This window comes from Protomyctophum bolini, assembly GCF_963924005.1.
Source record: "Protomyctophum bolini genome assembly, chromosome: 21".
NCBI classification, from domain to species: Eukaryota; Metazoa; Chordata; class Actinopteri; order Myctophiformes; family Myctophidae; genus Protomyctophum; species Protomyctophum bolini.
The window spans coordinates 3,656,114-3,680,800 of record NC_137882.1 but is presented as its reverse complement, the minus strand read 5'-3'; the positions used below and the strand labels follow the sequence as shown (position 1 = coordinate 3,680,800).

At 49.5% G+C, this 24,687-nt stretch overlaps 1 protein-coding gene across 1 annotated transcript in view; it reads right to left on the bottom strand.

Annotated features, from left to right (window-relative positions):
• The window catches only part of LOC308336029 (rho GTPase-activating protein 21-like), a 55,925-nt gene that overhangs the window by 22,863 nt on the left and 8,375 nt on the right, over positions 1-24,687 (bottom strand). The window contains 11 exon segments of the mRNA XM_080793273.1: positions 5,486-5,628; positions 6,845-7,011; positions 7,135-7,199; positions 8,686-9,024; positions 9,985-10,101; positions 12,849-12,888; positions 13,589-13,691; positions 13,921-14,076; positions 17,362-18,466; positions 18,695-19,747; positions 23,921-23,944. Coding sequence (XP_080649399.1) covers positions 5,486-5,628; positions 6,845-7,011; positions 7,135-7,199; positions 8,686-9,024; positions 9,985-10,101; positions 12,849-12,888; positions 13,589-13,691; positions 13,921-14,076; positions 17,362-18,466; positions 18,695-19,747; positions 23,921-23,944 — 3,312 coding nt within the window.

Genomic DNA, 24,687 nt, shown 5'->3' with positions numbered 1-24,687 from the left:
GAGTTCCTATACCCTGTTGTTGTGTGGGGGGGGACAGTACATAGTGAGTTCCTATACCCTGTTGTTGTGTGCGGGGGGGGACAGTACATAGTGAGTTCCTGTACCCTGTTGTTGTGTGCGGGGGGACAGTACATAGTGAGTTCCTGTACCCTGTTGTTGTGTGCGGGGGGGACAGTACATAGTGAGTTCCTGTACCCTGTTGTTGTGTGCGGGGGGGGGACAGTACATAGTGAGTTCCTATACCCTGTTGTTGTGTGCGGGGGGGGACAGTACATAGTGAGTTCCTATACCCTGTTGTTGTGTGCGGGGGGGGACAGTACATAGTGAGTTCCTGTACCCTGTTGTTGTGTGCGGGGGGGACAGTACATAGTGAGTTCCTATACCCTGTTGTTGTGTGCGGGGGGGGACAGTACATAGTGAGTTCCTGTACCCTGTTGTTGTGTGTGGGGGGACAGTACATAGTGAGTTCCTATACCCTGTTGTGTGCGGGGGGGACAGTACATAGTGAGTTCCTATACCCTGTTGTTGTGTGCGGGGGGGGACAGTACATAGTGAGTTCCTGTACCCTGTTGTTGTGTGCGGGGGGACAGTACATAGTGAGTTCCTGTACCCTGTTGTTGTGTGCGGGGGGAGGAGGTACATAGTGAGTTCCTGTACCCTGTTGTTGTGTGCGGGGGGACAGTACATAGTGAGTTCCTGTACCCTGTTGTTGTGTGCGGGGGGGACAGTACATAGTGAGTTCCTGTACCCTGTTGTTGTGTGCGGGGGGACAGTACATAGTGAGTTCCTGTACCCTGTTGTTGTGTGCGGGGGGGACAGTACATAGTGAGTTCCTGTACCCTGTTGTTGTGTGCGGGGGGAGGAGGTACATAGTGAGTTCCTGTACCCTGTTGTTGTGTGCGGGGGGGACAGTACATAGTGAGTTCCTGTACCCTGTTGTTGTGTGCGGGGGGAGGAGGTACATAGTGAGTTCCTGTACCCTGTTGTTGTGTGCTGGGGGGGGACAGTACATAGTGAGTTCCTGTACCCTGTTGTTGTGTGCGGGGGGGGGGACAGTACATAGTGAGTTCCCCTACCCTGTTGTTGTGTGCGGGGGGGACAGTACATAGTGAGTTCCTGTACCCTGTTGTTGTGTGTGGGGGGGCAGTACATAGTGAGTTCCTGTACCCTGTTGTTGTGTGCGGGGGGGGGACAGTACATAGTGAGTTCCTGTACCCTGTTGTTGTGTGCGGGGGGGGAGGTACATAGTGAGTTCCTGTACCCTGTTGTTGTGTGCGGGGGGGGGGACAGTACATAGTGAGTTCCTGTACCCTGTTGTTGTGTGCGGGGGGGACAGTACATAGTGAGTTCCTGTACCCTGTTGTTGTGTGCGGGGGGACAGTACATAGTGAGTTCCTGTACCCTGTTGTTGTGTGCGGGGGGGACAGTACATAGTGAGTTCCTGTACCCTGTTGTTGTGTGCGGGGGGGGGACAGTACATAGTGAGTTCCTGTACCCTGTTGTTGTGTGCTGGGGGGGACAGTACATAGTGAGTTCCTGTACCCTGTTGTTGTGTGCGGGGGGGACAGTACATAGTGAGTTCCTGTACCCTGTTGTTGTGTGCGGGGGGGGGACAGTACATAGTGAGTTCCTGTACCCTGTTGTTGTGTGCTGGGGGGACAGTACATAGTGAGTTCCTGTACCCTGTTGTTGTGTGCGGGGGGGACAGTACATAGTGAGTTCCTATACCCTGTTGTTGTGTGCTGGGGGGACAGTACATAGTGAGTTCCTGTACCCTGTTGTTGTGTGCGGGGGGGGGGGACAGTACATAGTGAGTTCCTGTACCCTGTTGTTGTGTGCGGGGGGGGACAGTACATAGTGAGTTCCTGTACCCTGTTGTTGTGTGCGGGGGGGACAGTACATAGTGAGTTCCTGTACCCTGTTGTTGTGTGCGGGGGGGGGGGACAGTACATAGTGAGTTCCTGTACCCTGTTGTTGTGTGCTGGGGGGACAGTACATAGTGAGTTCCTGTACCCTGTTGTTGTGTGCGGGGGGGACAGTACATAGTGAGTTCCTGTACCCTGTTGTTGTGTGCGGGGGGACAGTACATAGTGAGTTCCTGTACCCTGTTGTTGTGTGCGGGGGGGACAGTACATAGTGAGTTCCTGTACCCTGTTGTTGTGTGCGGGGGGGACAGTACATAGTGAGTTCCTGTACCCTGTTGTTGTGTGCGGGGGGGACAGTACATAGTGAGTTCCTGTACCCTGTTGTTGTGTGCGGGGGGGACAGTACATAGTGAGTTCCTGTACCCTGTTGTTGTGTGTGGGGGGACAGTACATAGTGAGTTCCTGTACCCTGTTGTTGTGTGTGGGGGGGACAGTACATAGTGAGTTCCTGTACCCTGTTGTTGTGTGCGGGGGGAGGAGGTACATAGTGAGTTCCTGTACCCTGTTGTTGTGTGCGGGGGGACAGTACATAGTGAGTTCCTGTACCCTGTTGTTGTGTGCTGGGGGGACAGTACATAGTGAGTTCCTGTACCCTGTTGTTGTGTGTGGGGGGACAGTACATAGTGAGTTCCCCTACCCTGTTGTTGTGTGCGGGGGGACAGTACATAGTGAGTTCCTGTACCCTGTTGTTGTGTGCGGGGGGAGGAGGTACATAGTGAGTTCCTGTACCCTGTTGTTGTGTGCGGGGGGGACAGTACATAGTGAGTTCCTGTACCCTGTTGTTGTGTGCGGGGGGGACAGTACATAGTGAGTTCCTGTACCCTGTTGTTGTGTGTGGGGGGGGACAGTACATAGTGAGTTCCTGTACCCTGTTGTTGTGTGTGGGGGGGACAGTACATAGTGAGTTCCTATACCCTGTTGTTGTGTGCTGGGGGGACAGTACATAGTGAGTTCCTGTACCCTGTTGTTGTGTGCGGGGGGGGGGACAGTACATAGTGAGTTCCTGTACCCTGTTGTTGTGTGCGGGGGGGGGGACAGTACATAGTGAGTTCCTGTACCCTGTTGTTGTGTGCGGGGGGGGGGACAGTACATAGTGAGTTCCTGTACCCTGTTGTTGTGTGCGGGGGGGACAGTACATAGTGAGTTCCTGTACCCTGTTGTTGTGTGTGGGGGGGGACAGTACATAGTGAGTTCCTGTACCCTGTTGTTGTGTGTGGGGGGGACAGTACATAGTGAGTTCCTATACCCTGTTGTTGTGTGCTGGGGGGACAGTACATAGTGAGTTCCTGTACCCTGTTGTTGTGTGCGGGGGGGGGGACAGTACATAGTGAGTTCCTGTACCCTGTTGTTGTGTGCTGGGGGGGGACAGTACATAGTGAGTTCCTGTACCCTGTTGTTGTGTGCGGGGGGGACAGTACATAGTGAGTTCCTGTACCCTGTTGTTGTGTGCTGGGGGGGGACAGTACATAGTGAGTTCCTATACCCTGTTGTTGTGTGCTGGGGGGGGACAGTACATAGTGAGTTCCTGTACCCTGTTGTTGTGTGCGGGGGGGACAGTACATAGTGAGTTCCTGTACCCTGTTGTTGTGTGCGGGGGAGGAGGTACATAGTGAGTTCCTGTACCCTGTTGTTGTGTGCTGGGGGGACAGTACATAGTGAGTTCCTGTACCCTGTTGTTGTGTGCGGGGGGGACAGTACATAGTGAGTTCCTGTACCCTGTTGTTGTGTGCGGGGGGGACAGTACATAGTGAGTTCCTATACCCTGTTGTTGTGTGCGGGGGGGACAGTACATAGTGAGTTCCTATACCCTGTTGTTGTGTGCGGGGGGACAGTACATAGTGAGTTCCTGTATCCTGTTGTTGTGTGCTGGGGGGGGACAGTACATAGTGAGTTCCTGTACCCTGTTGTTGTGTGCGGGGGGACAGTACATAGTGAGTTATGTACCCTGTTGTTGTGTGCGGGGGGGGACAGTACATAGTGAGTTCCTGTACCCTGTTGTTGTGTGGGGGGGGACAGTACATAGTGAGTTCCTGTACCCTGTTGTTGTGTGCGGGGGGACAGTACATAGTGAGTTATGTACCCTGTTGTTGTGTGCTGGGGGGACAGTACATAGTGAGTTCCTGTACCCTGTTGTTGTGTGCGGGGGGGCAGTACATAGTGAGTTCCTGTACCCTGTTGTTGTGTGCGGGGGGGGACAGTACATAGTGAGTTCCTGTACCCTGTTGTTGTGTGCGGGGGGGACAGTACATAGTGAGTTCCTGTACCCTGTTGTTGTGTGCAGGAGGCGTTCATCGCCAGGTACCTGGCGATGCGATTACACATCGTTTCCGAGGGTCACGATGCGATTCATCCCGATTAATCCCGATTAATTGGGCTACGTTACGATTCGATTAATCCCGATTAATCACTCACTGTTAATCACTCAGTCACTGTGTGACTAATAAACAAAGTGCTTTCTAATGATTATGAATATATATATTCTTTCACAGTGCACGTTTTTAACTCAAATCTTTGCTTCTGGGGGGGTCCATAGAAGAAAATATTTTCAGATGGGTGTCTGTGGCCAAATACAGAACAGTAATAAGCAGTTTTCTTAAAAAAAAAAAGAATGAGTTTGTACAAGCATACAATAAATATATATTAATAATGACATAAGATGTCATGTCATAGAAATACATGGGCAGGATTTCGGTTGAGGTCAGCAGCACTCTGTCAAATTGCCTTTATTCTTTGTTAGGACAAAAAAGGTGCTTTTCTTTGTTTCCTTATTCAGGGATTTCATTTTCAGTTACTGAAGTGTCATTAAGGAAGCTTTGGGGTAGTTATTGAGACTATTATGTTGCACCTTTCTGTTTGTTTGCACACATTAAGGAGCATTTGGTTTAAAGTATTTTACAAGTGTATGGCAACATTTTGGATTCTATGATGTTGAGGGGACACGGGAACTCGATACAACTCACAACGTGTACAAGACCATATTGCCCACTGACATCCAGAGATGCAGTCAAGACAACCATCCCGATCCCGAACACACGGACAGCTGCCCATGCACTCAGAAAAGGCGACTAGAATTACGAAGTCCATCGGCACTTTTATTGCAAAGGATTTACACATTCGGTCGTGGGGAGCGACGGATTCCGGGCCATGTTAGCACTTTGGAGCCACACTACATCGTCCCATCTCGGCCACATTTCACAGGCGGTCGATGGTGTGAGTTTTATCGAGTTCTCGTGTCCCCTCAACCTCATACAATCCAAAATGTTCCCTTTCTGTCATCTTTTTTCTCTTCCCCTCCGCGTTGGTAACTCGTTCTGTTTTGGTTGTTGAAAGCTAAAGCGTGTGCGAGCGCTGTGTGCGTCACTCTAAACGGTCCGGTACGACGACGCAGCGCAGTCGCAGATTAGTTCCGCCCTTTTGCTCCGGTAAAAAAAATACATTAAATAATCGATGTTTGACATTTGTGCATCGATGAATTATCGCCCATGATGGCATCGCGATTAATTGACTAATCGATTTTTTTCCCCACCACTAGGGGGACAGTACATAGTGAGTTCCTGTACCCTGTTGTTGTGTGCGGGGGGACAGTCGTCCAGCCTCACTCCAAACGTGTTCCCCGGGTGGGGCTTCCTCTCGAAGGGCTTCCTCATCCTCCCCGAGATGCCCTTCCTCCAGGTGGACTTGTCCTTGGGCGGGCTGGTGTCGTCTGAGGACACAGAGGAGAGGAGCACGCACCGTGAGGAAAACATCACAGCAAGTATTATTATTCACCTCTCTGAACCAGCTCAGTGGCCTTGTGGTTAGACTCGAGTGTCCGCCCTGAGACTGGGAGGTCGGGGTTCGATTCCCCGGCCGGGTCATCATACCAAAGACTGTAAAAATGGGACCCATTGCCTCACTGCTTTTTTTTTTGTTCTTCCTCTCCTCCTCACCTTTATGCATGTTCTTCCTCTCCTCCTCACCTTTATGCATGTTCTTCCTCTCCTCCTCACCTTTATGCATGTTCTTCCTCTCCTGCTCACCTTTATGCATGTTCTTCCTCTCCTGCTCACCTTTATGCATGTTCTTCCTCTCCTGCTCACCTTTATGCATGTTCTTCCTCTCCTCCTCACCTTTATGCATGTTCTTCCTCTCCTGCTCACCTTTATGCATGTTCTTCCTCTCCTGCTCACCTTTATGCATGTTCTTCCTCTCCTGCTCACCTTTATGCATGTTCTTCCTCTCCTGCTCACCTTTATGCATGTTCTTCCTCTCCTGCTCACCTTTATGCATGTTCTTCCTCTCCTGCTCACCTTTATGCATGTTCTTCCTCTCCTGCTCACCTTTATGCATGTTCTTCCTCTCCTGCTCACCTTTATGCATGTTCTTCCTCTCCTGCTCACCTTTATGCATGTTCTTCCTCTCCTGCTCACCTTTATGCATGTTCTTCCTCTCCTCCTCACCTTTATGCATGTTCTTCCTCTCCTGCTCACCTTTATGCATGTTCTTCCTCTCCTGCTCACCTTTATGCATGTTCTTCCTCTCCTGCTCACCTTTATGCATGTTCTTCCTCTCCTGCTCACCTTTATGCATGTTCTTCCTCTCCTGCTCACCTTTATGCATGTTCTTCCTCTCCTGCTCACCTTTATGCATGTTCTTCCTCTCCTGCTCACCTTTATGCATGTTCTTCCTCTCCTGCTCACCTTTATGCATGTTCTTCCTCTCCTCCTCACCTTTATGCATGTTCTTCCTCTCCTGCTCACCTTTATGCATGTTCTTCCTCTCCTGCTCACCTTTATGCATGTTCTTCCTCTCCTGCTCACCTTTATGCATGTTCTTCCTCTCCTGCTCACCTTTATGCATGTTCTTCCTCTCCTGCTCACCTTTATGCATGTTCTTCCTCTCCTGCTCACCTTTATGCATGTTCTTCCTCTCCTGCTCACCTTTATGCATGTTCTTCCTCTCCTGCTCGGCTCGGGGCGACTGTGGGCTGGGCGATTTGGGCTCTGCCTTCCCTCCTCCTCCTCCTCCTCCTCCCAGCAGGGTCTGTCTGATGCTCAGGGACTGACGCGACGCTTTGGGGGAGGGCTCCGCCTTGCTGCCCGTGGGGCTGACACACACACACACACACACACACACAAGTGAGTATGACTGACTAACTGGCAACCAATTGCAGTTGTCCACCACTGAATTGGAAACCTCCTCCCCCTCCCCCCCCCTGTCCTCTGCTCACCTCATCAAGGTGTTGTACTCTTTGATCTTCCTGCTGATGAGGTCACGGCTGGTGAAATCTGCGTTCTAAAAATAGAAAGGAAAATGGGACACGTAAGATGACAGCTCACAGGACAAAGTCTGTGTGAACTTCCCCCCCCACCCCCACCCGCCGCCGCAAGGCCGTACACGCCCACACCTTTACATAACGTGCAGCTATCGGGTGACAGAGGCTAAAAGGCTTGTCGGAATGCCTGAGTGCGGTTAGAGAGGGTTGGTTATTGTGACCTATATATAATATATCCTATCGTGATGTTGTTTTTGCACGACACAACCAACATGCTGGAGGTCGGTGGGTTCGCAAACCTCTTTTGTGACTAATTAAGACGTCTACAGATGTACAGCTTGGTTCGAATCCCTAAGACGCTTCTAGATGTGCAGTTTGTGTTAAAAGGGGAATACCACTCCTTTTCAACATTTTACCTATGTTCCCTCAGCCCTATGTTCCCTCAGCCCTATGTTCCCTCAGCCCTATGTTCCCTCAGAAGGAGCATTGGTCCGAGGTGCGCTGGGGGTCGGGAGAGGGTGGGTGGTTAGGTTTAGGTGTCTGCCCCGGGGGAGGTTAGGGTGAGGGTGAGGGTTTGAGGTAGGTTGTCGATCGGACCGTCGGCATATTGACGCGGACCCGAGGGAACATAGGGCTGAGGGAACATAGGTACGGTCCGCATTTTACTATGTCATTAACCTGTCACAACCTTGTTGTTGAGTTGTTGTGTGGACATAATAAAATAGTCCCCCCCCATTCTGTGTTTCCTAAAAACTGTAGGTCTGGAAAAAATCATTAACATTGTGAATCACAATGATGATTCACAATGTTAATGATTTTTTAACGTTTTTAACTCAAATCTTTGCTCGTGGGGGGGGGGGGGGGTGGGTCCCTGAAACAACATATTTTCAGATGGGGGGGTCGGCAGCCAATTATATAAATATTTGTGGGGGGTCCTTGACATGAAAATATGTCATGTTATGTAGGTCTGCTATTTTTGAAAAATTCAAGAACCACTGCACTTAGAAACATAGCTTTTTCAGAAAACTGTCAGGATGTAGAAGAGATTTTTTGAATCAAATCTCAGGTCAGAATGGGTTAACCCATTCTGAACGGGAACCCATTTTGGTGTTGGCATCATGTTATGCTTTAGCTATTGAAAAATAGCAGATCTACAAGCTCATAGCGCGCCACCGAGTGGCGCGCTACGAGCTTGTAGGTCTGCTATTTTTGAAAAATCGAAGAGCGACTGACATTTTTAGAATCTGATCTCAGGTCAGAATGGGTTAATCAGACCAGTGTGTGTCCAGTGGAAACCTCGTATGAATCTGATCTCAGGTCAGAATGGGTTAAATGTCCATATAGTTCCTTTACAGTGCACGGTGGTCCTCACCTCCTCCTCCACAGTGTGTGTGTGTGTGTGTGAGTGAGTGCACGGTGGTCCTCACCTCCTCCTCCACAGTGTGTGTGTGTGTGTGTGTGTGTGTGTGTGTGTGTGAGTGTGTGTGAGTGCACGGCGGTCCTCACCTCCTCGTCCAGGCTGCTGGTCTCCTGGATGACTCGGATCCAGGCCAGCATGTCCTCGCGGTCCTCCGCCTGGAACAGGAACTCGCAGTCCGGCGTGGTCAGCCGCAGGACGTTCTTGCGCTTGGTGTCGCTGTAGGAGATGTCCACCAGGCAGGCCCTGATGCCGATGGGCGGGGGCTCCGCGGTGGCGTCCCCCGTCCCCGCCGGGCTCTGCCCGTTGGCGTGGGCCTGGCCCTCCCTCCGGTCCTTGTACAGGCACAGGGAGGGGCCTCTCAGCACGGCGTACATCTGCTTCCACGGACGCACGCCTCCTCCTCCTCCTCCTCCTCCCACCACGCGCTGCAGAGACACGTAACGTAACTGTTACTCGAATAAAACAACTGTAGTTTTGCAACACAACTTTATTGTCGGCACGACGCCAGACCCCAACACAACAACTGACTCGCAGTATAACAACATCCGGTTTGTATACGCCGGTCTTCCCTTAAGGTCACAGTGCATCACATAACACATACACTCACTAGAAGTAGTAAGCAGGGAACAACATTAACTTAACAGTAACCCCCTGGTTGGCCGAGAGGAGAGATGGTGTGGATCCATTGATGGAGAGAGAGAGACAAAGACAAGGACAGCGTTTAGCCGTTTACCACTAAGACGTTTGGCTTATTGTTGTTGCCATGTTAACCCATTCAATCCGGGAAAGCATCTGTGTGGATTTTTAGCTACAGTATAATAGGAAAAATGGTTCTCAATCAGTTTAACCACTTTTAACCATTCAAAAATCATGAAAATGTGTGCAAATCTTGCAGAACGGTACTGTATACAGTATAAAGCTAACATTTTTAACACCATCGGGGCCCATGATGTAAATCACCGTCAAGTTCAAGTGCGCGGTCATGTGCCCGAGACGGAGATTGATAATCTCCGTCAAATTAGTGCTATATGAAAACTGATGGCATTTGGACATTTTGGAATCGGAAAATAAAATCGGTCGCGATTACTTAGTTTAAATGTTATGTTTTAAATGCCAATAATTAATCAGACGATGGCGATAATTAAATAAATTGTGGATGATTAATAATTGATTGATTGTGCAGCCCTATAGACACCCTTATTTTGTCTGTTTGCATGAATGCACGTCGCACGCACACACACACACACACACACACACACACACACACACACACACACACACACACACACACACACACACACACACACACACACACACACACACACACACACACACACACACACACACACACACACACACACACACACACACACACACACACACACCTTGCTCTTGTCAGTGCTCAGCTGTTTGAAGTGCAGCAGACCCTCCTTGGTGGCGTCACAGAACACATCTGAGGACGACCGATGAGACCCCGAGTCCTCCGATGAGCGGTCCACCGCCTAGAGACACACACACACACACACACACACACATCGTCAAGCACAATCCTGAGAGAGTTAAGAGTAAACATGGAGTGCCGTGATTGTTAATACAAGCCCAGGTGTCGTTAGAATATTGAAATATGTCTTCCAAAATACCACCACTTTAGTGACATCATAACGCTAACCCTCAAAAATAGCAGATGTACTGTACACAGCTTGCATATCTGCTATTTTTGAATAGCCAACATATCAAACATGGATGAAGAGGTTAAAAAAGATTGTGATGCTACTATTAACTAATGTAGCTGGGGACTCCAAGGAACCCTAGTGGTCCCTGGACCACACTTTGAGAACCCTGGTGGTCCCTGGACCACACTTTGAGAACCCTGGTGGTCTCCTGGACCACACTTTGAGAACCCTGGTGGTCCCGTGACCACACTTTGAGAACCCTGGTGGTCTCCTGGACCACACTTTGAGAACCCTGGTGGTCCCTGGACCACACTTTGAGAACCCTGGTGGTCTCCTGGACCACACTTTGAGAACCCTGGTGGTCCCGTGACCACACTTTGAGAACCCTGGTGGTCCCTGGACCACACTTTGAGAACCCTGGTGGTCTCCTGGACCACACTTTGAGAACCCTGGTGGTCTCCTGGACCACACTTTGAGAACCCTGGTGGTCCCGTGACCACACTTTGAGAACCCTGGTGGTCTCCTGGACCACACTTTGAGAACCCTGGTGGTCTCCTGGACCACACTTTGAGAACCCTGGTGGTCTCCTGGACCACACTTTGAGAACCCTGGTGGTCCCGTGACCACACTTTGAGAACCCTGGTGGTCTCCTGGACCACACTTTGAGAACCCTGGTGGTCCCGTGACCACACTTTGAGAACCCTGGTGGTCTCCTGGACCACACTTTGAGAACCCTGGTGGTCTCCTGGACCACACTTTGAGAACCCTGGTGGTCTCCTGGACCACACTTTGAGAACCCTGGTGGTCTCCTGGACCACACTTTGAGAACCCTGGTGGTCTCCTGGACCACACTTTGAGGACCCCCGAGCTAGGACCCCCGCAATCTGCCCCGTCTATCGACCCTGAGTCATAAAATATATTGCGCTAATAAATGACAGCTCAAATATATCCCTAGTAAAGCTGATCAATTATCCATGTGTCAGTTACATGGGGTGGGTATGGTTGGAACATAGACTGTAACAAATATGGACAAAGCGTTCCCCGGGTCTAACATGGACGTAAAATGAAGCCTGTAATTCCTTGCACTGTAAGTCGCCATATTTCTAGATCCGTTTTTGCCCAGCTGGCCATTGGCTGGCCCAGACAACGAGGCGGGACTTCCCCCCTTACTCTTCGTTGGTTTTTATTTTGACTGAACGGGGGGTGGCTCCCGTTCATAGACTGTAACGGTAGCCAAGCCCCTCAGAACATACGCGACTTTATGGTAATTATTTTAATAAATGGGACCATGATGTTCCAAAAAGAATAATATGACATGAGAAATTTTTACTAAACTAGTGACTGGAAGCAGAAAGTATTCATGACCATGTTTATTAAGGTAATACAGTCTAGGTGAAGTTGGGCCCAAATACATGGACTTCTATGGAGCTATGGGGGGGGGTTTTGGGCCTAATGACAGCGCCACAACAGGCCATTATATTAACTTTCAGGAAGTCCCGATTTCCTTAGTGGCTTCACAAAATATCTGTCTGACTGCCCCACCTGGGTTGGAGAGTTTGTGACCATCCCAAGTGACGCTCAGTTCTTTTTGTGGCGTCTCGGTTCCCCAGCTGCATATAGTTGGGTTTTTGATGGGTTGGGTTTCAGGTGGCTGTTATTGTAGTAGCTTGACATTTCTTGGAGGGCAACTTTTCAAGGACAGACTCCATCCTCTGGAAGGCTGCTCGTTGGGTGGTCACGCAGAGGTCGTTGGGTGGTCACGCAGAGGTCGTCGGCGTAGATGAAACGCTGGCATTTTGCAAAGTATATAAATGGTCGTTTTGTGCCAGTATGTTATTTATGTGCTGAGGCATTTCTTTTTAGAGAAACTGAGGAGATTGTGGAGCCGTTCATGCCAAGGCGTTACGTATAGGCCTGCAAATGGACAGGTTTAACAACACCTGCAAAAGCTGTCCAATCTTTTTTTTTGTGAAACATATAAATCTTCACAGAGGGATTTTGCAGTGTGTGTACTGTATGTATGCCACAGCAACAAAACAGGCACAGTTAGTCTCTTTGTTCATAAAAAGATAGTAAAGGCTTTCCATCCAGAGAAAGCCAAGAGGGTGACACAGTACAGAAAGCGGGCCAGCTGGCATTAACCACACACTGTCTGCGCCTGCCATGGAAGTTACATGATTCCTATTCTATGAAGCTAGACTTTGCAGAAAGGCCGTTGTAAAAAAAGCATAGATTTGGACACGCCGGGACCATAACGGTCTTAACCGTCAACGGATAAGGGCCGATTCATACTCCTATTTTACCGCTGTTTCGGCGCTGTAGTGCCAAAATTATTTCGGTTCGTCAGAAATTTTCAGTAGCACCGAAGAGACGACTTTAGGACGATACCCGCCCCCCCCCCCCCCGAACCTCAAATGACGTCACATTGTAGGCTCTACAGCGCCGAACCGACTTTTATTCGGCTCTAAAACAGGAGTATGAATCGGCCCTTGGACCGTTTTCTCTTTTCTGTAGTGAACCAATGAGCTGCCAACCCCAAACCGATGGTGATGTATACTTACAGTAACTGGACTCACCTTCCCTTTGAGCCCTTTAAGCTCTGGCATTAAGGACCTCCTGAACGGGAGAGAGAAGCAGATATTAGACAGGCTCCTCCAACTCCAAATGTCGTCATTTAATCAATGCTCGACTGAGCGCTGACTGACTGACTGACTCACTAAGCACTGACTGACTGACTGACTGACTGACTGACTGAGCGCTGACTGAACACTGACTGACTGACTGACTGACTGACTGACTGAGCGCTGACTGAACACTGACTGACTGACTGACTGACTGACTGAACACTGACTGACTGACTGAGCACTGACTGACTGACTGACTGACTGAGCGCTAAGGCTGGAGTGAAGCCTATAGCCCCTTAGATAGCACTTTATGTTTACTCGTTACGTAGACAGCACTAGAATTGCATTTCATGTAGTCATATCACTTTATAGTACACATGTATATTGTATAATATATAATATAGTATAGTATGTATAGTTGACATATAGATACTCCACTGGTACGTTCTTAGTTTATACATGATTCATGATAACTACTTTTTTATGTATGTGATGTGTATGCTTTTGTTCTTGCTTAATGTAAGTCGCTCTGGATCAAGAGCGTCTGATACATGCCTACATTGTAAATTGTAAAGTGAAAGCATCTGACATGAGGAGGAGGGCTGCAGCAGACCAGAGCCATAGAGTAAGACAGAGTTACGACTCTATATATTTATATACTGTAAATATAATAATACATAATCAGAACTCACCCCCGGCATTCCTCCCTGTAGTTGTCCAGACCCTCGTCGTAGGACTTGGAGCGCTCCGTTTTGCCTCCAGAATCTGACTCGGTAATTGTGAGACGGAGAGAATCTATTAAGAAGAGGGTCAAGTTCACGGTTATTTCGACGTGGACCCATTGGTCGTCAGTCATTCTTCGACTTTTCAAAAAATAGCAGACCTACAAGCTCGTAGCGCGCCACTCGGTGGCGCGCTATGAGCTTGTAGATCTGCTATTTTTCAATAGCTAAAGCATAACACCAAAAGGGGTTCTTCTCGCCCCCAAAATGGGTTAATTAAATGATGTCACTGGCGTTATTACCTTGGCCGTGCGACAGCTGGCGCCGAAACAGAGCCGAGGGGGAGGTGGGGCTGGGGGGGATGGTGGTGATGGAGGGGGTTCCTCCACAGATCAGGGCCGAGGCAGGAATGTGTGTGCTGTCCTGCAGGTCCATGCTGGGACTACTGGACGGCTCGTCTGCGGAGGGAGAAACAAACACACACACACACACACACACACACACACGTTGCAGACGTGAGCATAACGCCAACACGGGCACACACACCACCAGAGGGAGCGCCACTGGCACTGATCTCATCTAGATCCCAAGATCTGGCACAAACATATAATGGCCCTCATTTATCAATTCAGTGTAAAAAATCTGCCCCAAAATTCGAGTGCCGGTTTCGTAGTACACCCACGTCGCCCCGGCATTTATTTATAAAGTGATCGCGAACAGCTGATCTTTCTTCTTTTTCTTTTTTTTTAATATTTTTTATCCCACGATTTTGTAACCCATTTTTCACCCCTGTGTCAATCATCTAATGTGATCCTGGGCTCTACACACCCTCCGCCAACCTAGTCCCCATATATGGGGGACAAGGGGAGACCAACCTAGTCCCCATATATGGGGGACAAGGGGAGACCAACCTAGTCCCCATATATGGGGGACAAGGGGAGAGCAACGGACTTGAACTCATGCTTCCTTCATGCCTGAGTGTCCAAGTTGCTCCTTTACACCTGACAGGGGGGAGTTTCCCTGGTTGGACGTAGCGCGTGGAAGGAACACGTTATTCCAACCAGTTACTGTGTTACTGTACGTGTTGCCAGGTCGTCTGCATAGGCAGGCATCCTTTTAGGACAAGCTTGAACCTGACCTTGTCCGTCACCCGTTATGTCCGCGCATGCACGGGCGTTGTATGACTTCATCGTCAGCCAATGAGAGCGGAGCTCTCGTGTCTGTCCTAGTGACCTAGAAACGGCAGGAGAGACGGCGTGTATCCGCTTGCTCTCACTTTACCACTTTATATTGTGTTACGCACAATGTGTACCACTCCTGTTCTAATTTAAGCTCTTTGACTCTCTTTTGACATTCTCACCGTAATGTATACCCGCTGCTGTCGTCGAGGGGGAGAGAAACCTTGTATCTTCCAAAGTTTCTAGTTTTTCATGAATCAAAGCCCTACTTCCTCATACACAGGAGTGTCACACAAGAGTAGTGAACAATGGCAGATCTGCAAGGCGACGCGAGGTCGCTGTGTGCTTGTAGATCTCCTATTTTCACTGTTTAAAAAAAGTTTTCCACCCGACAGTGACAATTTTCACCTTAAGGGTGGACGTATACTCCACTTTTAGGTGATAAGCTGACCACCGGCGGCGGTCAGTAAAAAATGAAACATGCGTAAGCGTGTAGTATCTATGTAAACTATACATACTATACTATATTATATATTATACATGTGTGCTATAAAGTGCTATGACTACATAAAATGCAATTCTAGTGCTGTCTACGTAACAAGCTATAAGTCTGTTTAAAAATGCTATCTAAGTCTACATAAAATGCTATCTAAGGGGCTAGTGCTATGGGCCATGGTGGAGTCTGAAGAGGTGGGTTTTCAGACTACGGCGGAAGATTGGGGTAAATGCCCGATTACCGATCAAACTGAATATCGGCCGATACGGCCGATCAACGATCACTGGCCCGATTATCGGAACATCTCTAGTAATATCTCCGATAGCTATTTCTATGTTTTTCCCCGACCACCTAAAACTGGAGCATGCATTGATATGATATGATGACAAATTGAAAGTCTGTCCACAGGCACCGGCGGTGTACTTTTTACTCAACGCTTCCCGTAAAGGGGAATGTTTGTTTGTGTACCCCACATGCGTGATGCATCATCATGCCCTAATGGCTTCCATTGGTCCGTAAACCAACAGAACGTCGTATTGTTCTGCATGCTTTGTTGGAGGTCGGCGCCCGTCTCTCCAGAAAACTGATATATCCCCCCTTTTCCTTCCCGCAAAACCAACGCGTGTGTCCAACCCTCCAACACCAAGGCTTTCTGTTCACAGATTTTATATGAGATAAACGCAAACGATTAAATGAACTGGACAGCAAGCTGCCTCGCTTGGCAGAAACTATGTATGAGCAGTGTTGTGTGTGTGTGTGTGTGTGTGTGTGTGTGTGTGTGTGTGTGTGTGTGTGTGTGACTGTGTGTGTGTGTGCGTGTGTGCGTGTGTATGTGTGTGCGTGCGCGGCATCAGATGTTTTGTATTAAGTTGTGCCATTGAATCTACCGAGAAATACTTTGCCTCAGCACTTTTGGCACTGGGAGTATTTCTTTTTAGTTTCCTTTTAAACTTTTTTAACTAAATCAAAACTAAAGCTATGATCACTAAAACTATATGACTAAATGTATTGACAATTTCCTCAACAAATAAAAACTAAATGAAAATGATAAGGAGGGAATTAAGGGACTGTGGAGAAGTCCTTTTATTTATGCTTGGTTTTGTGCGGGTGTCACGCTTTACTAAAATAGCAGATCTACAAGCTCACAATCATGCACCACAGACGTGCTGTGAGCTTATAGCAGTTAGCACACACAGCTAACTAAGGGCATTAAGACTCCATCAAGGCCCGCCAACATACACCCTAGTCGACCTAAATGGGTTGACTATAATAAACTGCATTTTTTGGGATGCAAAATGCACCCTATTTTAATCTCTGGGATATGAAGTGTGACCTGTTGCTCCTGGCATGCACTGCAGACACACTGCCGTGTGTCAGGGTTAGTCACACCGTACAGTAACACATACAGTACACACACAGTCACACCGTACACACATACAGTATAATGGTCCAGTTATTATACCTGGCTGTATTTCATTCCTCATTTGTTTTTAGGGCTCGCCATCCTCTTGATAATGTGTGATATCAGAGGCAGTGACGCACCGCTTATGCAATGTAATGTCCCTCATTCTCTGTGTGTGTGTGTGTGTGTGTGTGTGTGTGTGCGCGCGTGCATGTGCGTGCGCTGTACATACACAGTACTTGGCCACCTGCCGCGGTAGCCTCCCTGGCGATACAGTACAGTACAGTACAGTACAAGCCTCAGTTCAATCGTGTGTGCTTATCTATTCTTAATGTTCTGTTGCTGTCTGAGTTGCACGGCAGGAATTTGTGTTTGAACAGAGATAACGGAGCAGAAAGGACCATAGTGTCACCACTCTGTCGCCGTGCGTTTGGGTTGTGTCGTTTAGTCATGTGTTTGGGTTGTGTCGTTTAGTCATGCGTTTGGGTTGTGTAGTTTGGGTTGTGTAGTTTAGTGTGTTTGGGACCTTCTAGCGGTGAGGCGACAGCACTACCAACTGTGCCACCGTGCCCCCAGTAGGCACAGTAGAGACAGTAGGCTCTCTTTACTGTACTTCACCTTTACATTGTGAGACGCGACATCATGGTAAAGTCATTAAAGCTCTCACCTATGAAAGGGATGGAGTCCAGGGAGTCCAGGTGGTTGGAGGAGTCCGAGGCGTGGTGGCGGCGCGCGGCGGCGGCGTCTCCTCCCAGACGTCTGACGGGGGACCACCCCCCGCCTCCTCCCCCGCCTCCCCCCTCCTCCCCCCCCGCCGTGACCAGCAGCGCGGGCGTGGACAGCGAGCGTGCCTCGGGGCTCTGGTGGCGGTCGTGGACCGCCAGGATGTAGGACGGGTGGCGCAGAGGGAGCAGCGCGCCGCCCGAGCTGCTCTTGTCCCTCCTCAGCACCACCGCCGCCGCCGCCGCCGCGTCCGCCACTCCCTCCGCGGCCTCGCCGGCGACGACGTGCGTCTGCCGCTGAAGCTTGGAGGACGAGGACGAGGCCCCACCCGAGCAGGAGGCGGAGCGGCGCTCCCGTTGCTCCCGCTGCCAGCTCTCCAGCCGCAGGCTGTCGGCGCGCGCGCGGAGCTGCAGGTGCTGCAGGGGGGAGGGGTAGCCCAGGTGGTTCGCCGCCGTCAGGGGGGAGGGGGTGGAGGCTCTTTGGTCTCCCCCGAGGAGGAGGAGGGGGAGGGGGAGGGGGGAGGCCGACGATGAGGCGTCCGAGAGGGAGTGTGTGACGGGCAGACGCCCCGAGGGCCGGCGGCCGACGAGAGCGTCCGAGACGGTCCGAGAATCTGTCGTACCTTTGATGGTGAACGCCGGGAGGGAGGAGGAGGGGCCGGACGGGGCGGTCCCGTGAGGGACCTCCCCTCCCCCTTCCGCTCCCCCCCTGTCCTCTGCTCGTGTCCGGTCGTACCCTGACCTTCCGTCCCCGAAGGCCACCGAGGCCTGCGGTCTCCCCAGGTAGTCGCAGGAGCGTGCCCGGGGTTCGGCCACCAATCCCGCCGCGGGGGAGGAGGAGGAAGAGGAGGAGGAGGAAGAGGAGGGCAGCGCGTCCTGGGAGGCGCTCCGGGACCAGTTCCTAGTGGTCGATGCCGCCGCCCCCGCCCCCCTCTCCTCCGCCACGCCGAGCCTCTCCTGGGAGACGCTGCGTGGCGACAGCGCCCCCGGCTGGCAGCCCACCGTCGGCGCGCCGCGGCATCGGTCGTGCGACGCACTCCTCCGTCTCGCCTGGGAGGAGGGGTCAGAGGTCACATGTTTTGAGTTGACGATTAATTTCCACACAAATGATTTGCGATTAACGATTTGATTGTGATTTTTTTTGGGCATTGGAACATATGAAAAAAATAATACATTTCTGCTTGCCTGGTAATCAAAAAAATTGCACAGAGCAGATACTGTACCTAGTGTATCCATTACGACAGGCCTACTGTAATCATTACGACAGGCCTACTGTACCTGGGAGCTCAACGCCGGCCTCCTCTGGTCCTTCGAGCCGGATAACGACGACGACGACGGATGAGGAGGAGGAGTGGGAGGGGGCGTGGCTTGCAGGGAGTAGGCGGAGCCCGTGGCGGCGGCGTTGGCCCGGAGGCTGTCCAGGCGCTCCTGGATGGTGCGGGCGCCGTAGCTGTGTGGTCGCCGGGCGTCCACGTAGTCCCTGTAGGTGGCGTAGTTCCGCCAGTCGATGGCCTGGTGGTGCAGGGGGGTGGAGGAGGGGGTGGGGGAGGGGGTGGAGGGCGAGTAGCGGGGGGTGGCAGCGTTGGAGGAGGGCGAGGGGGCGGGGGAGAGGAGGGCGGAGGCACCGCCGGAGGCCAGGGGGGGCGTGAAGGCGCCGGCTCCTCGCACGGCGGGCGCCGATGGTAAAGTGTCTGCGTAGGTGGAGGAGGGGGAGGGGCCGGGCCTGGAGGAGGGGGGCGAGGACGAGGGGAAGACCGGGGGGTCCGTGGTGGTGGTGGCGAGAGGGGGAGGGGCGTACTGCGGCCCAGACCCCGACCCCGAGGGAAGTGCTGAGGTTACGACGTCTGGCGAGGGGGGCGCGGGCGGCGGGGGGACGTACCGGTTCTCCTCTGTCCTGTGGCTGGGTCCGGCCCGAGCCACGCGGGTCAACCCCCGCTCCACCGCCGGGTCACCACCGGGGGGCGCCACCGCCGCTACCGCTGTCCTTATAGCGCCGCTGTCGTTAAAACACGCGCCTCGCACCACCTGCGCCTGCGTCCGGGACGCCTGAAGCGGGGCGGCGGGGGGAGACGGTGGGACCCCCGGGGGGGTCTCCTCCGTGCTGTACCCCGGGGGCCTCCCGGACCCCCCCTGAGACGATGACTGGCCCTGGAGGGGGTCCGCTGCGGCGGCGGCCGGCTCCTGGGCCACGCCCTCCTGGGCCACGGCCACGCCCCCCCCAGCGGCCTTGACCTCTAGCCGGGGGTAGCATATGGGAGGGGGGGAGGGGATGTTCCGGGCGTTCCCGCTGTAGGCGTCGTTCCCTTTGAGGTACGCGTCCTGGGAGTAGGCCTGAGTGAGATGGAGACAGGAGGGGGTTAAGGATGACGTCATCGGGGGCGGGGGTGTTGACTTAACAAACATTCAGACTCAAAGCAGGGTAATCATAGTTAACTAAAAGGGGGTGTGGCAGGGTCAAATTAAAAATAAAACTAAAGTAATAAATAAATAAATGTCATGCATTCTGATCATCTGCCCTTTGCAGCTTCTAATAAATCAAGGCTTATTTCCTCATCATAACACCTGAAAAAAACTAAACTATTGACTAGTTTTAGTTTTTCTAGATAAATAAAAAAATAACTGCCACCACGTACAGTACAGTAGCCAGTATGCACTCATAAAACTACATATCTACAAGAAGAAGAAAACTAAACGAATTATGTCAAAACTAACAATTGTAGCTCAAAGTGGACAGTAGCAGTTTGCTCAAGCAAGCTATTTAATGTTGGCCCTGATCGCTCTGATCAGAGCCTCTGTGTTAAATGATTAGGTTATCTCAACAGATCACACTGTCACTGAAATGACTAGATCTGTTTTGAGGTGACGGATGGATGGGGCAACTGGTTGATGCCGATCATAAAACTATAAAAAACTAAAAAACAGAGCAGAGAACACAACGCTGAAACAAAAATAAAGATAACACTACACAGTACACACCCCCCTGAGCAAGACTCCAATGCTCTCCAAAGCAAACATTCCTCTTTTGACAGTTTCTCAACTCTCTCTCTCTCTCTCTCTAAACTCTCTCTCTCTCTTAGAGCGTGATACAGGATACGGGGTCATGCCGCGCAGAACCAAGCCAAAAGTAAACGGACCGGAGGAGGAAAATAAAAGAGAAAACAAAGCTAACAGATGCCTTGTTGGCATCCGTTGTGAAATTAGGGAGAAAAAAGAACGTGATGGCAGGCGGCCATGTCCAGAAGAAAAACCGTGGGAGCTTTAAAAGCTTAAGGGTCTTCTTACCCACCTTTGAGGAGAAGAACCGAAGACATGAGGTCGAGACGGCGTCTTTGGGACATGTTTCTCTGTCCCGAGTCATAATAACTCTGTCAGCATTACTCCCACAAAACAACTCGGCTATCGCGTTATATGTCAGCGCCGGTGCCCTCATCAAAGCTCAATCCAAAAAAAAGTACAATAGATAAAAATAATTATAATGATAATAACGTAACTAAAAATTAATACGGTAAGTAAAACCATAATGACAATGAAGTCACTTCACTGAGCAAGCCGATTGAATCTCACAGCCTTTCCCCATCCTTGTGCCAATGTGAGCTCTCAGTCAGTAAATGAAAAGGAGGAGTGAAAGAGAGTAGGTGTGTGTGTGTGCCTCTGTGTGTGTGACTGTGTGTGTGTGTGTGTGTGTGTGTGTGTGTGTGTGTGTGTGTGTGTGTGTGTGTGTGTGTGTGTGTGTGTTGGACTTTAATCGATAGCTCCACCTGAGGTGTCGGGTTACGTGTGGACTTGAAAAGCAGCAAGCCAGCCAGGCAACAGACAGCATGAGTGCATTGTATGTAGTCATAGCACGTCATAGTACATAATGTATAGCATAGTAGTATAGATGTATAGCTTATATGTATAGTTTCATTATATAGATATTCCACTGTTACTTTCTTAGCTTACGCATGTTTCATGATAAATGTTTTTATGTGATGTATTCCCATGCTTTTTTGTTCTTGCTTAATGTAAGTCGCTCTGGATTAAGAGCGTCGGATAAATGCCTAAATTGTAAATTGTAATTTTAATTGAGTACATTTACTTAAGTACTGTACTATTGAGGTATTTGTACTTTCACTTCTACTATATATCCACTACATCTCAGATACAAATATTGTACTTTTTAGTCCATTACATTTATTTTGAAAACTTTTGTTACTTTGTAGATTTCCATTATTATTACAAAAACATACATTAAACACTTCAGCCCTATATACTTTTAAGGGCATTTGAACATAGCAGATCTATACAAGCTCGTGAGCTTGTATATTTGTACTTTAAGTACACTTTGAAGCCAATACTTTTGTACTTTTACTCAAGTACATTTTGAACTGCATACCTTTACTTGCGGTATCAGTACTTCTAGATTGCAGTATTGATACTTTTACTTAAATAAAAGCTTCGAGTACTTTTTCCACCATTATTATATATATATATATATATATATATATAAAAAAATATATATATATATTTAAAATAGTGGAAATAGTCACTTTTCTGCCACACTCTTGAATTATGAGGGTGTTTTTACAGTTTACAGTTTTTACAGTTTTACACAGCAACGAGTACATGACTTATACATTATACATACAGTACATGGTTATAATAATAATAATAATAATAATAATAATATGGGAGGTATTCTGTTACGGGGAGGGGAGTAGAGGGGGCGTGTATATATTATTATTATTGGGGTTTTAGGGTCTGACGTGAAGGCAGCAATACATCTGGAGAGTCCCTTTAAACACTTTCAATTCGTTAAGAGAAATCTTAAGACATACCTTTTTAGCATTGCTTTCTAATTAGGTCATATCATTAATCCCCGTTTATGTCAATTCGTAAATGTCAAATGTTTTCTCGCCTTTCTTTCTTTCTTCATTTTCTTTTTCTTTTAATGTTTATTTTATTCATAATCTGTGAAGCACATTGAGTTAAACAGCCGCGTTCCAAAAATAAACATATCAGTGGGGAGATTCCGGTGTATTATTTTATGACACGTCAATGTTGTAATTTATTGGGAAGTCGGAAGTCAAGAACTTCCAGAGAAAAAAGGGAGTTTCGAATTTCAAGTTAAAGTGTAATAAAGGACATCGACTGGTTGAGTCACCATAATTAGGATATGTGTCCATTATCATCAATCTGTGTCTGCTTGCTCATACATGAGTTGCAATGAATCAGTTAACGTGAGTTTAATCATATGGAAGATTAAGAGAACAGAATAAAGACAATCATGTGATTGTGAATACTGTAAATCAGTGGTTCTCAATCTTATTCCAACTCTGGACCACTAGCATACCTCCGTTAAATAATGACTTTTAAAGGACCACTTCACCACTTTTCAACCTATCTTCATATAATAGGTCCTCACTAATAATCCTGAAAAAATTGTGCAATGTTTTTCTACTCGGTCTGTGTCTCACAGGAGGGCTGTGGGCAGTTCAGAAACCGTCTTCCAGTGACATCATCGATGGGGAACACAAGCTAATAAAAACTGCAGGCTTTCTAGTCCTGAAAAGTTGCAATGCGAAAATGGAAGCCATCGTTCTCACGGTAATGAAAATCTAAATATCTTTGTAAAGAAATCTTGTTTAAAAAAAAATCTGCCTAATGATGATGTCACTGGAAGTCGGTTTCTAAACAGCCGTCCTATATGAGACACAGACTGAGTAGAAAAAAATCGTGCCATTTTTTCATGATTATTAGTGAGGACCTATTATAAGAAGATAGGTTGAAAAGTGGTGAAGTGGTCCTTTAAGGGCTTGTCAATATTTAATTTCAAGATCCCCCCCCCCCCACATCACAACCATAATAATATCCCCCCCCACCCAACACAACAGTGGTCCCCAGGTTGATTCTTAGTCAGGGTGGTGGTCCCTGACAGCGCCCCCTAGCGGTAGTGGACGCCATACTTCAGTGCTCTTATTAGATAGCCGATGCGCAAGCTAAAAACACGCTGTGACACACAGTGAGGAGGTTCTATAGATGTTTGTTCACTGTGTGTGACTTCTGTTAGTACGACCACGTATAAAACAATCTGGATTAAGCGGGTAACAACACTGTGGATTTGACTGTGCTACGGCTGCATTAGGGTCAGCTATAGGGTGGGTGGGTGGGTGGATGGATTTAGGGCCCTATTCATACTCCAGTTTTATAGGTGATAAAGGTGACCACCAAAACGGCGGTTAGTAAAAACAGAGAGATGTGTTTGAGTGAGCGGTGGTGAGGCTCAGTGACGTCATGTTGTAGTTTTTTAGTAAAAACAGAGAGATGTGTTTGGGTGAGCGGTGGTGAGGCTCAGTGACGTCATGTTGTAGTTCCCGGTGGTCACCTCATCACCTACAACTACATGGAGCATGAACAGGCCTTCAGGGTCAGACACGATAAAAAAAAGGTTGGACATGAGGACGAACAAGACGAGACCTGGTGTTGAGTGGAGTTAGTATATATAGGGAGATGTTCCCTCCTTACCAGAGCAGTGATATCCCTGGAAAACTGTGGTCCGCCGCACGCAGAGGGCGGAGAGAGGCAAGGAGGAGGGAGAAAAGAAACACAGAGACAGAGAGAGAAAGGTGAGCGTGTGAGAAACAGAAACCAGAGGAATCACCAGCAGCAGCACGCCCACGGCAGAGGAAGAGGAACAGAAACCAGAGGCATCACCAGCAGCACGCCCACGGTAGAGGAAGAGGTCACACACCCGAGGAGGACGAGGCCACGCGTTCAGCCGGCAGGAGCTAAAAATACAGCATGCCTCATGCCGCTGCGCCGTGTGTGGAACTATCTGGACGGAGGCGTTGGAGGAGGAGGACAGGCAGGAGGCACGCAGTGAGGAGAAGAGGAGGACGAGAAGAGGCACGAGGCACGCAGCAAGGAGAAGAGGAGGAGGAGGAGAAGCGGCACGAGGCACGCAGCGAGGAGAGGAGGAGGAGGAAGAGGAGGAGGAAGAGGAAGAGGAAGAGGAGGAGGAGGAGAGGCACGAGGCACGCAGCGAGGAGAGGAGAGGAGGAGGAAGAGGAAGAGAAGACGAGATGGGAGGCGCACGGCACTGCAGGGGACACGGCAACCTGTCCCGTCAGGCCTGGGGTTGTCCCGCTGTCCCTGCGCTGTCCAACAGTACCACTATAGCATCAGGCTACTAACTGTCTCTCTCTCTCTCTCTCTCTCATCACCCTGGTCTTCCTTCATGCGTCTCTTTTTCGCTCTCGCTTACGATGACTCACTCAGCACTTTGTTCTTCA